The 15759-nt window shown below is 42.0% G+C and overlaps 1 protein-coding gene across 5 annotated transcripts in view; it reads left to right on the top strand.

Moving 5' to 3' along the window:
* The window catches only part of ccdc88ab (coiled-coil domain containing 88Ab), a gene marked incomplete at its 3' end in the record, with an annotated part of 286701 nt that overhangs the window by 251466 nt on the left and 19476 nt on the right, over positions 1–15759 (top strand). For all 5 annotated transcript variants that reach the window (XR_014620009.1, XM_084320114.1, XM_084320115.1 and 2 more), the window contains 2 exons: positions 2002–2079; positions 7968–8201. Coding sequence is in view for 4 of the 5 variants with exons in the window: in XM_084320114.1 (XP_084176240.1) it covers positions 2002–2079; positions 7968–8201 (312 nt within the window). The remainder of the gene's footprint in view (positions 1–2001; positions 2080–7967; positions 8202–15759) is intronic.

Below are 15759 nucleotides of genomic sequence, written 5' to 3'. Positions count from 1 at the left end.
TACACCCTCCCCAGACCGACAGTAGGGTAGTCTACACCCTCCCCAGACCGACAGTAGGGTAGTACACCCTCCCCAGACCAACAGTAATGTAGTCTACACCCTCCCCAGATTAACAGGTAGTCTACACCCTCCCCAGACCGACAGTAGGGTAGTCTACACCCTCTCCAGACTTACAGTAGTGTAGTCTACACCCTCCCCAGACTTACAGTAGGGTAGTCTACACCCTCCCCAGACTGACAGTAGGGTAGTCTACACCCTCCCCATACAGTAGGGCAGCACAATGACCAGGAGGGACTTGGCATAACAACAGAAATTTGGTGATGGGAGAAAAGGCTGTTTCCTCTCCAACGTGAGACTATTAAGAGCAGCAGTGGCTCAGGAGGTAGAGTGCTCGTCTGGCAATTGGAAGGTTCCCGGTTTAATTCCGGCTCCTCCTTGCAGCATGTCAAAGTGTCCTTGAGCGAGACACTTAAACCCCTAACTTCTCCAGATGAGCAGGTTGGCACCTTGCATGGCTGCCTCTGCCGTCTGTGTGTGTGTGAATGAGTGAATGTGAGGCATACGTTTTAAAGCACTTTGGATAAAGGTTCTGTACAAATGCAGTCCATTTAGGGGAAGATTGTTCCACTCATAATTAGGGTTGGGTGGTATTCTTTTTTTACCAAAACATTGCGCCTGCACAAGCTGACGGATGCTCACTGAAATGTACTCCACAGTGCAACACAAAATACAGGGTTCGCACAAGGTCCTTGAAGTGCTTAAAGTGCTTGATTTTTTACCCAAAAAAAAGTCAAGGCCTGGAATTCCTTGAAAACAGCCCATTTTTAACAAGGTGCTTAAAAAGTCCTTGAAATTCAAATCAACCATTCACATTGAAAGTGTTGTTCATCCATGATAAAATTGTTCTGAATCAAGAAATATAATATTTTTTATATTTATTTATATACTGTAACATTATAAGTTATAAGTATCCTACTCAAAGCACTTCACCATTACACTGTACACAATCATACGTGTAAAACTGACAAGATTGCAGCAGAGTAGATTTTCGAGTGACCGGTGAAACAACGAATAATCTGTTATTATTGCTTTTGTTATTATAACTTATTTCAAAGCCATTCTAAACAACGAACGTTCCTCTCACTCGCCTCCCTGCCATGTTGTCATAAAAAGAAAAGACAATCATTGAAGTTGAGCCCTGAGCCCAAGGATGCTTCCAGCCTTATAGTGAAACAAATCAAGGTTTTGCAAACAGAAGAAAAGTCAGGCAGTTCTCATAACAGCGTGGGATGAACCCTGATGAGCTGCATCTGGACCTAGAGCAGATATTTTGTTACGAGAGAGTTGGTCGTTAAAATGCCGTCCGTACGCTAGATAATTTAGGCCCAGTAAGCTGGTTTATCGTACAGTCGAGGGATATAGTATTTTTATATAATATAAAGTAATATTTTATCATGTCTATACACAGTATATCATCTATGGTTAAGCGTCTACTGTAGCATGTTGGTGGTGTGTTCTGTACTGCGTGTCCAGCTCTCTGTTAACCACACCTCCTTTTGTTCTTCCCCTCTTCCTTCAAATTTCTTTTGTTTTCTACCCTTCTTGTTTCCTTGGGGGGGGGTCTCTCTCTCTCTTCACTTGTCTCTCCTCTGTCTGTCTCTCTGCCTGTACACTTGACTCTCTTCACTTGTCTCTCCTCTGTGTCTCTCTCCTGTACACTTGACTCTCTTCACTTGTCTCTCCTATGTCTCTCTCTCTCCTGTACACTTGTCTTGTCTCTCTTCTGTCTCTCTCTCTCTCTCTGTACACTTGTCTCTCCCCTCTCTCTCTCTCTGCCTGTACATTTGTCTCTCCTCTGTCTGTCTCTGTCTCTCTCTCTGCCTGTACACTTGTCTCTCCTCTGTCTGTACACTTGTCTCTCCTCTGTCTCTCTCTCTGCCTGTACACTTGTCTCTCCTCTGTCGGACTCTCTCTCTGGCTGTCTCTCTCTACACTTGACAGCTCTGAAAAGGTTGCCTTTCATGAGGAACAGATCCAGGGACAAAGACAAGGCCAAGGCCGTCTACCGCCGCTCAATGTGTAAGACCTACCGCTGGCCACCTTCCTTCTCCTCCTCCTCCTCCACCTCCTCCTCCTCCTCCTCATGTCACATCTAGGAGAAACACAAAGGAGTGGCCGTTGATGTCAGGAGGGTCAGACGTGGTGATACACATTCCCAGTAGTACTTTACTTAAAGCAGTGGTTTTAAAAGCTTGTTTCTGTATCTATCTTCTTGTCTGACTCTGGAGGGCAAGACACACATCCATGACACATATAAGGACATTGGTAATGCCATGTAATGCAGTATACGTGTGGTTATTAATAGATTATATATTATAGCTTGTTATGCCTTATCTTTAACCTAGATGCAATTTTTCCATTATGATTGAATTGATTACGATCTAATTGATGGGTATGATGTCAGATTAAAAAAAAATACTCTCTAGGTCCAAAATAACCAGATTTATTTTTCCAGTAAAATGTTACAACATTTTCATATCGCAGCTGAGTTGTTTCTCCATCCAATCACCATCTAGCCCCCCCCGCCTCCCGCGTCTATACAAATAGTAGCTCTAGTTCTGCAGACCCCTCTCTGATTGGTTGAGCTCCATTTCTGCAGCCCCTCTGCTGGGAGCTGTCGCGCGGAAATAGGCTGTCTATTGCCATTCTCTAAGACAAACTCTAACCTTAACCAGCTCCTTAACAGCGCCTAAACTTAACCGTTCTAACCTTAACCAACTCCGAAACAATGCCTAACCTTAACCTTAACCTTAACCATGCCTAACCTTAACCATAGAAAGAATATTGCCATTCTCTAAGACAAACTCTAACCTTAACCAGCTCCTTAACAGCGCCTAAACTTAACCGTTCTAACCTTAACCAACTCCGAAACAATGCCTAACCTTAACCTTAACCTTAACCATGCCTAACCTTAACCGGCGAAAGAATACACGTTAAAAAAAAAATCACGTTAAAAAAAAGAATTTGATGGGATTCGAACTCGTCAACAACGGACCGCAGGACCGCTGCTCTGCCAGGTGAGCTGAAGCTCTGAATGAAAATCATGGCGGATTCCGCGATAAGCACCTCAAAGCACCTCGATAACCTTACGCGCGAGAGGCTTCGCTCAACCAATCAGAGAGGGGGCTGCAGAAATGGAGCTCAACCAATCAGAGAGGGGGCTGCAGAAATGGAGCTCAACCAATCAGAGAGGGGTCTGCAGAACTAGAGCTACTATTTGTATAGACGCCCCCCTCCCTTATATACAGTCAGGTCCATAAATATTTGGACATTGACACAACTTTGGCTCTGTATACTGCACAATGAACTTGACATGAAACAATCAAGATGTGCTGTGCAGACTTTCAGCTTTCATTTGAGGGTATACATCCAAATCGGGGGAACAGTTGTATTTCTACATGTGCACGCCCTTTTAAGGGACAAAAATGTATTGGACAAACTAACAATCCATAAATAAAATTGTCACTTTTTATACTTGGTTGCAAATCCTTTGCAGTCGATGTCAGGCTGAAGTCTGGAGCCCATATACATCACCAGACAATGGGTTTAGTCCCTTGCTTGTTCTTGGGGCATTTTCCCTTCAATTTTGTCTTCAGCAAGTGAAACGCATACTCTTTAAAAAAAACGATTTTGCTTTCGCAGTATGCTTCGGGTCATTGTCCATCTGCACTGTGAAGCGCTGTCCAATGAGTTCTGAAGCATTTGGCTCAATGTGAGCAGATAATATTGCCCAAAAACACTTCATAATTCATCCTGCTGCTTTTATCAGCAGTCATGTCATCAATAAATACAAGGGAACCAGTTCCATTGGCAGCCGTACATGCCCACTCCATAACACTACCACCGCCATGCTTCACTGATGAGGTGGTATGCTTTGGATCATGAGCAGTTCCTTTCCTTCTCTTCCCATCATTCTGGTAAAAGTTGATCTTTGTCTCATCTGTCCATAGGATGTTCCAGAACTGTACAGGCTTTTTTAGATGTTTTTTTTTTAACTGTAATTTGGTCTTCCTGTTTTCTGAGTCTCACCAATGGTTTACATCTTGTGGTGAAGCCTCTGTATTCACTCTGGTGAAGTATTATCTTGTGGGGAACCCTCTGTATTCACTCTGGTGAAGTCTTCTCTTGTGGGGAACCCTCTGTATTCACTCTGGTGAAGTCTTCTCTTGTGGGGAACCCTCTGTATTCACTCTGGTGAAGTCTTCTCTTGTGGGGAACCCTCTGTATTCACTCTGGTGAAGTCTTCTCTTGATTGTTCACTTTGACACAGATACACCTACCTCCTGGAGAGTGTTCTTGATCTGGCCAACTGTTGTGAAGGGGTTACAGAATTAGTCTGTGATCCACCAATGTTGTTTTCCTGTGGTCTTCTGTGTCTTTTGGTGTTGCTGAGCTCACCGGTGCATTATTTATTTTTAAGAATATACCAAACGGTTGATTTGGCCACACCTAATGTTTTTGACATCTCTTGTTTTGGATTCTCAGCCTAATGATGGCTTGCTTCACTGATGATGAAGCTCTTTGGACCTCATATTGAGAGTTCACAGCAACAGATTCCAAATGCAAAAATACCACACTTTCAAATAACTCCTGACCTTTTATCTGCTTCTTGTAAATGAAATAACGAGGGAATAACACACACACCGTGGAACAGCTGAGCAGCCAATTGTCCAAATACTTTGTCCCTTAAAAAGGAGGAGGCACATATATATTTGGATGTTAATACCCTCAGAAAGTTAAAGCACATCTTGATTGTTTCATTTGAAATCCATTGTGGTGGTATACAGAGAATATTGATGGACCTGACCGCACACACACACACACTAGGGCTGACCTCGACTAGTCGAATAGTCGGCTAATCGATCGAAAGGAGCCGTAGTCGACTGCCAACCTCTTAGTTGAATGCAAAAAAAATTCCAGCGAGGCTAACTGCCTAAAAAAACAGGCACAGAGGCACTGAAAGAGGATTTCACACACTAGACATCAAGATGTATCCATCAGTGGACCAATTGCATGCTTTCGCAGAGGACAAGAAGCCTTGAGTCGACTCCTTCAGACATTAAGCACCCCCACAGCCCAAATGGAATGACGCCCCCCCCCCCCGCCCAAAAATGTAATATACAAATCCTTAATTGGGGACAGGCCTAACACACACACAGGACAGGGTTAGGGTTAGAAACTGGACCACTCTTGTGTTTCTTCCTAATCCCCAGCACTCTCTGCCTGCACCTGCCGCCTGCATTCCTCCCTATAGAATGATATACTCTCGCATTCAACCTCACTTTGTAGACGGCTCACTTTCTGTTACCTCTAAACCAAATCTAACTTCATTAACTTTATTGCATGTTTCAAGTTAAGATTCATTCTTATTTGTGACGGAAAAGAGTACTCGATTGCTAAAATGACTGAGGTGGTATAGTTGTGTGAATTATAGTTTTTCTGTGATCGTTTTCTTTAGCGTAGCTGTTTGTCATATTGGCTAAATGTATAATACCGTATGCCTGATCATAGTCTTGTAATCTAATTGACTGGATATTACCTAATAGTCTACTGTAGTCTAGTTTTAAAGCATAGTTATATTATAGTAGAGTCCTTTCTTAGCACAATCCATGCTGTTCCTCATACCAAGTCCTGCTAGTTAGCCACAAACCAATACAAAGTCAACGGGTTCAAGCTGACTGAGGCTCTATTTTGTGTGCACTGTAGAGTAGATGTCAGTGAGCCTCAGTCGGCTTGTACAGAAAGAAGCTTGAGCCCATTGATTTAGCATTAGTTTGTGACTAACTATCCAAAGCTAGTTTGAGGAACGGCATGTATTGTGCTGTGCTCACCTCTCGTGCCTGCTGTGTCTCTGCAGCTGTGCAGGCCTGGCTAATCAATCACCACCACATGGATCTCCCATCCAATCACCGCTGCCCACACTCACCACACAGGACTTGACATGGAGCTGTCTAGTGTGTGCTCTTTCTGGTCCTCTGTCTCTTTGTCTCTCTCTTTCTCTCTTCTCTCTTTCTTTTTCTCTTTTTCGCTCTTTCTCTCTCCATTTATCTTTTTTTCTCTGTCTCTTTTTCTCTCTGCATCTCTCTTTCTTTCTCTCTGCATCTCTCTTTTTCTGTCTCTCTTTCTATCTCCATTTATCTTTCTTTCTCTCTCTTTTCTCTCTCTCTTTCTTTCTCTTTCTTTCTCTTTCTCTCTTTTTCTCTGTCTCTCTTTATCTCTTTCTTTTTCTCCGTCTATCTGTATCTTTTTCTTTCTCTCTTTCTTTCTCTCTTTCTCTCTCTGTCTCTTTCTCTGTATATCTCTTTCTTTCTGTCTCTTTCACTCGATCTCTCTCTTTGTATCTATCTCTCCCTTGTATCTCTATCCCTTGTCTTTCTGTCTCTCTCTCCATCTCTCACTATCTCTGTATTTCTCTCATCTCTTTGTATCTCTCCCTTTCCTTTTTCTTTTAATCTTTGTTTCTGTTTCTCTGTTCCCCCTTCTTTCCTCTCTCATTTCTCGTTATCATTTAATGGACTACATATCAGATCTTGTGCATGTGCTGATGCTTCGCTAATGTCTTGCTGATGTCTTGTTGACACATGGCTGATGCATGTGCTGCTGCTCAGAGCTGTTCTGCATGCTGCCATGCCACTATGCTGCCTTGCTCAATGGACCTGATTTGCTAAGTTTTTGAGATATCTGCCATCATATCATATCCATGTCATATCATATCCATGATGTCACTCCAGAGCTGAATGGCACTCTGCCTGTAGTGCTCACATGTGTTTTCAAAATCCCTAACAACGGGAGAAACAAGGTTTTCATTTGACACCAGTAATATGTTATCTTACCTTTACTTGGACACAAAATCCATGCGTCTCTCCTTGCAAATGAACACCTCTGTGACTTTACTGTAAAAGTAGCCCGCTTGTTGATGTTTCGAAAGTCTCAGCATGAATGTGTACGTGATGACATTGATAAAAAGAATTAAAAAAAAACATCCTAATTTACCTAGTAACAGATAACGTACCGGAACGAAAGAGCTACTGATTGGTTTGTAATCATGATTACCCTGGGCATATTATTAGCCGGCTGAGGGAACAAATTCAATGCCCATGGTGGAAATGCATTCCACCAAGCTAAAACAAAATGAATGACTGCTGCTGCACTGGGACCAAAGATGACTACTCTTTTAATGAAAACAAACAAACAAGTTTATATTAGTTTTATTTTCATATATCAGTGTTATTTTTTATTGTTTCCCTTGGGTAAGCACTGCTTACCTTGCTTATATGGACGTCACGTCCCTGGAAGGCACATAGGTGTAAGTAGCAGGAGGAAAGGCAGAGAATAGAAAAAGAAGGATAAAAAGGTTATTTTAAAGAGTAATTAATAGGATAAATAATGGTCTACTTAGCACTGTGGAGGATGATGTTTTAGGTCGGATCCTTCTGTAGAACAAAGGCAAATGGCAGTTTAAAACGCACCACGGGAGGTGTTTGCGTTCTTGTGTTAAGCCTTTCACTACCACACTACAGAAGGTTAACCTTTTACTATCACATTACAGACGGTTCATTAAAGGGTTAACCTTCTGTAGTGTGGTAGTGAAAGGGTTAACCCTTTGTCGGGTGGTGGTGAAAGGGTTAACATTCTGTATTGTCGCAGTGAAAGGATTACTAACTATTTGGTAGTGTGATAGTGAAAGGATTAAGCTAGGCTAGCATGCAACTGAATCTCTTTCTGCACCGGACACACAGAGAGGAAATTGCTACCCGTCTTCTTGTCAGATGGCAAGTGCGTTTCCCAAGATCTTTGCCAGATCCAAGGCTGGGTCAGGTTCCCGGAATAAAGAAAACAAAGAAATATCCTCTACCTACCATTCTCACTCTCTACCCCTTCGTCCATCTCTCCCTTGATCTGTAAAGCCATGAACGACTTGCTCCAGACCATGACGGTTGCAGGCGGCCCTGGGGGCCAGTGGGCAGGAAGTACCGAAGCCGTGGAGGGAATCGAGGAGATGGGCGGGGCTGGGATGACGGGCAGTGGCGGGGGGCGCGATGGGCAGCGCAGGAAGGAGCGGGCCTTCTCCACCAATAACATTGACTGTGCTGCCCTCTCCCTGCCCACTGACAGGACCAAGAACTGCCTCCGGATCAAAGGTTAGGCTTTTGTGTGTGTCGGCTAGCTGTGGCAGTATGACAGTATGGAAGAGATGATGCTTTTTAAATCCTTAACTCATTCCCTGCCAACGACGAGTATACTCGTTATTGGCCGCCAATCGTTGGACGCCAACAACGAGTACTCGTTATTTGATCGTTATTTCTTTTATTTGCTTTCAATTCATAATCCATCCAGGAAGGCTATGTAACCATAGGGAATGAGTCTGAGATTAATGAAATAATAATAATAATAAATTCATCAGAAACGACCCCCCCCCCTTTCATGCATTCATGATGGAACATAATATACCGATCATGTGCATTCAAATTTTTTATTGTAGCGTGTATAGGGACGAAATGCCAATGGATTAAGTATAATATGCGTCGCTGCCTATTACTAGCCTCCCAGGAATTACCCTAAACCGCTCTAAAACCATACTTATATTCACCACGGTATAAAACGGGAATGTATGGATGGAAAATTTTTTCCTTTTTCACATCTTGAACGATAGATACTCTGTCAAATTGGTCATAGTATTGCATCCATAGCTATAATATTTATATAGTTATAGCCCTGCAAACAAGGTGAGCGTTTACAGCGGTGGCGGTAGCTACTACAAGGCTAATCCCTGGCAGTCAATTAGTTAAAGCACACTTTATGTCTGTGCAGCTGTCTGCATTAATCTGCTGTATGTATCAACCTGAACATAGATTTTCCTGAAAGCTCTTTTTAAATCCTTAAAGCAGAATGTATGGCTGTGTCCTGCCTGCCTTCTTCTGCTGTATGTATCAAACTGAACACATGTTTTCTTGAAATCTCTTTTGAATTCCTTAATGCATTGTTTATAATGTTCTTTGCCTGTAAAATGTGGATGTAAATAAATAATTAAATTGTGCATGTATGTACATAGTATCAGTATTTATGTGGCATCAGTATGTACATTGTGTGCGGTCGGCCAGTCTTTGCTGGTCAGCGTGCTGACACTGGTATGTAGTTTGTCCATACCAGTCGGAAAGGTTGTGGGTCACAATAGCATTAAATCTGCTGCTAGAATGAATGGTGCTGTGGTGATGAAGTCTGTGAACACAGTGGTTGAAGTAGGCATTGTTAACGATGACCAGTTTGTCTCGGTATCGCTCCTCCATCAACGAGAGTAACGGTTTCAAATATTCAGCCCTTGATTAGTGAAGATCTTTTCGTAAAGGAGTTGTCAAGATATGGAAAGATGGTTTCGGCCAATCAGGAAACTAACGTTAGATTGCAAGTCACCGCTGTTGAAACATGTAGTTTCACACAAGTGAAAAAGACGAGGAACTGAATGTAGTGTTTAAAGTGGATAGTGGACTTTGAAGTAAATCAAAATGTATTTGTATAGCTCGAATTTCCCCCAAGGGCTTCACAGATCAAGAAGAAACATCACAATAGATCCACAACAAAAACCACCATCAAATCCACAATTTTGCAACACCCCCAGACTTTCCCCAATGTCCCATCTCTGGACTTTGGAAAGATGAGGTCAGAGAAGTTTGATAGTATTTACATGATGTATACATGATCATGCAACATAAAACAATAGTTGTAGGAACGGTTTGGGAGAGGGAGGTAGGGAGGGGTTTTAGTTTGTGTGGTGTGATAATAATGTTGAAATTGAAAAGTTAAGACTTTAGTTTAGTTTTACGACTGAAATTACAGAGAGAGTAAAGTACCGAAAAAAAGGTACCGTCGGGTACCGGTATCAATTCAAACGGTACCCAACCCTAGAAAGTGGTTGGCAGGGCTCCCTAAGCTGCCACGAGATACACTGGCTTTCAAGTACCTAGGAGTGTTTTTAGGAAGACTAAGCGAAGTGGAAATGGTTGCTGCTGAAAAAGTTAAAGCATACAATAAGCACAACATTGGCAAAAAGGTGCAGACATAAAACAAGTATAGAATAGATAGCAGCAAAATAGACATAGTCAAGGTAAGGCATAGAACATTAAATCACATAGTTTTTCATATTAAGATCTAACATCCTAACACTTTCTATGCCACGAGGTGGCGCCAGAGTTAGCGCTTCAATGCCACCATCGGCGCCAATGTTATGCTTAATATCGCCTAATCTATGTTTTAAATTATGGCTATGTGTCTAATCTGCCCGTCGCTTATCAAAGAATCCTTTTCCAGTCAGTGCTGTCAAGGCAGATTGGTTTTTTATCGCTTCATTTCCGTTTGAGAGCATTTTGAAAAGCACCCGTTTTGAGGTAAAAACAGTTCATTCTAGACCATTCTATGATAATCGTCTTTTACTGGAATATTCCAGAACGTTGATATTTGTCGGCCTATTTATGAATCGTTTTCAAATAAACGCTAGATGATCAATATTATACGTGCACGCAAGCACATTCGAGCCGCGCACGGATAATCGCAGTGTTCATTTCCTCTTGGACTTTTACAGTGAAACCGAAAGAGCCCATTTCACAAAACAGCTTATATCTTCATCAAAATTAGTCTGATTATCCTAACACTGATAACATAGATTCCTTACCTGACATCAGATGGTATCCAACTGGTATATTCCAATTCCTGATCACTAGGGATGGGAATTGATAGGATTTTATCGATACGATTCCATTATCGATTCTGCTTATCGATTCGATTCTTTATCGATTCTCTTATCGATACCTGATCAATTTATAATTTAAATAAATAAATTGGAAATGCAACAGAACTAAGCTGGTTAGAATAACAACATGCAACTTGACATTTCTGATTGTCATTTATTGTTGAGCCCCCATGTCAGGGGCGACAGTGGCTCGGGAGGTAGAGCAGTCGTCTGGCAATCCGGAGGTTCCCGGTTCGATTCCCGGGCAGCGTGTCAATGTGTCCTTGAGCAAGACACTTAACCCCTAACTGCTCCCGATGAGCAGGTTGGCACCTTGCATGGTTGCCTGCGCCGTCGTTGTGTGAGTGATTGGGTAAAATGTAAGGAACAAATTGTAAAGCGCTTTGGATAAAAGCGCTATATAAAAAAGCAGCCATTTACCATGTCAGAAAAATACAAAAACTGTAAAAAATAAAACATTAACTATAACCTACACTTAAATAAAATAATGTATTTGAGATTCTCTTAAAATGTATTTATTTTTTTATTCTTAAACTAATTTAATCTATTGAATAACAGTCGTTATTCCTCTGACTTCTGTCTCACACACACACACACACACACACACACACACACACACACACACACACACACACACACACACACACACACACACACACACACACACAGACACACAGAGCTCCCTCCCCGGGCCCCTGTCCTGTAGGTATTGGCTTGTGTTGCTACACGGACACATTTGTATGTTGCACCATGGTACTTCCTGTCTGACGGACTCAGAGTAGAGACTTAGTAAATAAACAATCCGGCTCTTATTATATGTGAACTAAAGAGTACAAGGTTTACACAACAGTCCCCACTCGCTGTTTTATTGTATTTGTACCTGTACTATCCGCTGTCAGCTGTTTATCTCTCTTTGTGAGCTTGATTAAATAGCGTTAGCTCACGTTAGCTAGCGATAGCTCCGCGGCAAATTTTTGCTCACCCTAAACTAAATCAATGACTATGTTCTAACGCATTCAAGTAGTTTTCACTGCACATAGAAGTAGCCAAACAGCGGGAGCATATTACCAAAACCCAGGCAATTTCGAGCCCTTAATGAATCAAATAGAGTCTGCCATGGCTACATGCTAACGCTAACATTATTACGCAACTAGGAAAAACCTGGCAGCGATAAGGGAATCGAAAGTCACGGGACCCACACGGTTCCAGGCATCGGCCAATTAGGAACCGGTTCCCAACCGGAACCGGTTTTCGATTCCCATCCCTACTGATCACCATTCGAAAAAAAATCGATAAATGTATGGATCCAACGTGTGTACAGTGCAGTACATGATTCCGCGGGTCTCAGAGGCTCCAGAATGAACTGTGATAACCCCGGCTGCATCAGTGGACTGGAAAATGTGGAGTACAGGATTTTTTTCCCCATCTATTTTCATTGAGTCCATTCCAAAATCCCTTATGTCATCTGGGAGACGATAGGGGGCGCTTTTTTCCACATCTGATCGCCGGCGGCGCTCGGGTATACTAGGGTATGCTTGCGTGATGCAATATGATTTCAGATCGCTAAAAAAAAATTTATAATAATAATTCCGAGAAATCTCGTGAGTGGCTTTCAACATAACTATCGGAAACCCGAGATATCTCGTGAGTGGCAGTGAAAGTGTTAATAGGCATCTTTGTTTACGGTTTGATTATGACTGATACACATCCTTTTAACTTTAGCTTTCATGATTTATGATCACAGGGACTCTAACCCACGTTATCCTTTTAGCGTTTGTGATTTATGATCACAGGGACTCAAACCCATGATGGTCAAGTAATTTTTACCCAAAGATTATTCCACAACAAAACATCCCTATGTACTGTTTTGACACCAACAGAAGTCCTGGAGCCCACACCCCTCAGTATGTGATATACCTGGGTGTGGTTTGGGTACTCGACACATAATGATAAAAGAGTCAAATAGAATAGAGTCAAATAATTCAATAGTGCAGTGCAATAAATAGTTCTCATCTACAGTACATAAAATAAGCATAAAATAGATGGCAGCCAAATATTGCAGAGGACGGGTTTTAATTATTACCAATTTGGCAGCCTCCAGCCTCTGGCACAAGCTTGTCTGGAGCCCCCTGCTGGTTTGTTTGAAAGAGTACAATCTATTCTGGTAAATCCTTTGGGGGATAAGTTACATTGGGTACCACAACGTGTACTATACGTACCAAAGGAGAAGGGAGGGCAGGACATCTAGAGAGAAGAGTAGCAGTTTTCAGGCTCCAGTTCATACAGCGTTACCTCACAGGAAGTGATGATGTGTTGTGGAGACCTCTTATGAGCATTATTTAAAATAATGTACATAGATTGGGTTTAGATTAGGGCTGGGCGATTAATCGATTTTATCTATTAATTTGAATTAATGATTTAGAACGATTTAATAAAAAATATAACATTTATTTTACAAAAAGTAGGGATGTCCGAATTTTTTTATAACATTTTTTTACATTTCTATAACCTTTATTTACCCAGGCAAGCAAGTAAGAACAAATTCTGATTTTATTTATTGTCAAAAGTATGCATAATGTTGAGTTAATTCCACAACAAGAGATATGTAATGTTAATTACCTGAAATTATTCCATTTTTGGGGGGGGGGAAACCCTGCATATATCGGTATCGGTTGATATCGGTTGATATCGGTATCGGAAATTAAGAGTTGGACAATATCGGTATCGGTAAAAAAGCCAATATCGAGCATCCCTAACAAAAAGTGATGTTTGGTGAAAGTTAGATTTGCACTTTATTAATCCCAATAGGGAAATTCATTCTTGTTTGATGATCATGAGGCACCTTTTATTTATATTATATATTATATATATATATATATATATATATATATATATATATATATAATTATATTATAAAAAAAATTAAGTGAAGATTGGTGAAAGTTAGGTTTGCAATTCAATCCCAATAGGGAAATTCATCTTGGTTTGATAATTTGGAAAAGGAAAAAGACGCGAAAATTGCGTTTTAGTGGAATCCACTTATCGCGTTGTAATTTTTCGCCTGATTATCTAATCATCCTGAAATCAATCCTAGATTATCATTATTATGTCTACTCTCCTCATGCATACATGAAATGGGCCCTGGAGCGCGGTGCTCCCCCACCCCCTCCTGCACCCAACTGTAAACAGCCACACACAGCACACACAGACAGCTTCAATCGTGAGAGAAATAAATATCAGATCAACGCAAGATTGGATATATAGAGTCCTTACCTGGCCTCTGATGTAATGCAAAAAAAATTATCCAATTATCTGATCACCATTCCAGTTATCCACAGCTATCCTGTCTCCGACGTTATTGGGCATTGCACATGAACGGGCGGGCGGGGTCAGTTGTCCAAGCCATCCCTACAAGCGCATGTTTTGCTGGAGTGTTTAGGACCCGCTCGGTAGAGAAAAGAAACTACATTGTTTCTAATGGAGTGAAATAGCGGCTGAAGGCGTTAGAAGGCGGTATAAGACCGTCTGCCAGCTCAGACACACTCAGAACAGCATGCACAAGGTGCCCCGCTGAATTATGAATGGCAATAGCGAATAAAAGAAATACCGTGAGAAAAACGTAGATCTATGTTTCCGGCACTCAACCGTCGGGCGACAGAAACGTAGTTCTACGTTAACAGCACCCAAAGGGTTAAGAGAAAAAATCGATGTAAATCGGATGTGGTGTGAACAAATCTGAGATTTTATTTTTAGGCCATATCGCCCAACCCTAGTTTAGATGCATCTTTGTTTTTGACAGACTTTGTATTTTTAAGACTGTGAAAGTTCATGTTTTGTAACCTGTTTAGAGCCTAGAATCTTTTTAAATTGTGCAGGATGGACTGTTTCGGCTTCTGGAGGAGCCTTTAATCCAAGGGTCCAAGTTGGACAGCAGGCCTTGTCTATCTCAGAGACTGCTCAGCTGAAGCTGTTAAACTGAAGCACATAGTGGATGTTGCAGGTCCAAGACTTCATGACACAGAGGATGTGGCAGGTCCAAGACTTCATTACACAGAGGCAGTGAAACTGAAGCACATAATAATAATAATTCATTTAATTTATATAGCGCTTCTCAATAACCCGAAGTCGCTGACAATAGTCGGGAGCAAAGTAAAAACAAAAACAAAAGCATAGAAACAAAAACAAAGAAACAACAAAGAAACAAAAACAAAAGGAACATGAGACCATGAGGGGAACAGGGAAGACAGCATGATAGCACAAAAAGACTGGAGACAGACATCAATCAGGTTGGATGGGGGGGGGGGGTTGAAGGCAAGGGAGAACAGGTGGGTTTTGAGGCGAGCTTTGAAGGTGGAGAGTGTAGGGGAGTCTCTGATGGACTGGGGGAGGGAGTTCCAGAGTCGGGGTGCAGTAGTGGATGTTGCAGATCCAAGACTTCATGAAACAGAGGCAGTGAAACTGAAGCACATGGTGGATGTGGCAGGTCCAAGATTCATGACACAGAGGATGTGGCACGTCCAAGACTTCATGAAACAGAGGCAGTGAAACTGAAGCACATGGTGGATGTGGCAGGTCCAAGACTTCATGAAACAGAGGCAGTGAAACTGAAGCACATGGTGGATGTTGTAGGTCCAAGACTTCATGAAACAGAGGCAGTGAAACTGAAGCACATGGTGGCTGTGGCAGGTCCAAGACTTCATGAAACAGAGGCAGTGAAACTGAAGCACATGGTGGATGTGGCAGGTCCAAGACTTCATGAAACAGAGGCAGTGAAACTGAAGCACATGGTGGATGTGGCAGGTCCAAGACTTCATGACAGCAGTGTCTTTGTTACTGGGCTTGAGGTCAAGCTGGTACATCAGGGACGGTATACATTTTGGCTTAATAGACCAGCCATGGGGACTGAGATGCCTGATAATAGGGATAATTTCCCTGAGTTGGGTCTTGAAGTAGAT

Source organism: Notolepis coatsorum (genome assembly GCF_963971535.1).
Source record: "Notolepis coatsorum genome assembly, chromosome: 8".
In the NCBI taxonomy this organism is placed as follows: Eukaryota; Metazoa; Chordata; class Actinopteri; order Aulopiformes; family Paralepididae; genus Notolepis; species Notolepis coatsorum.
Note: the sequence above shows the minus strand (reverse complement) of the source record. Positions and strands in the feature narration are given on the sequence as shown.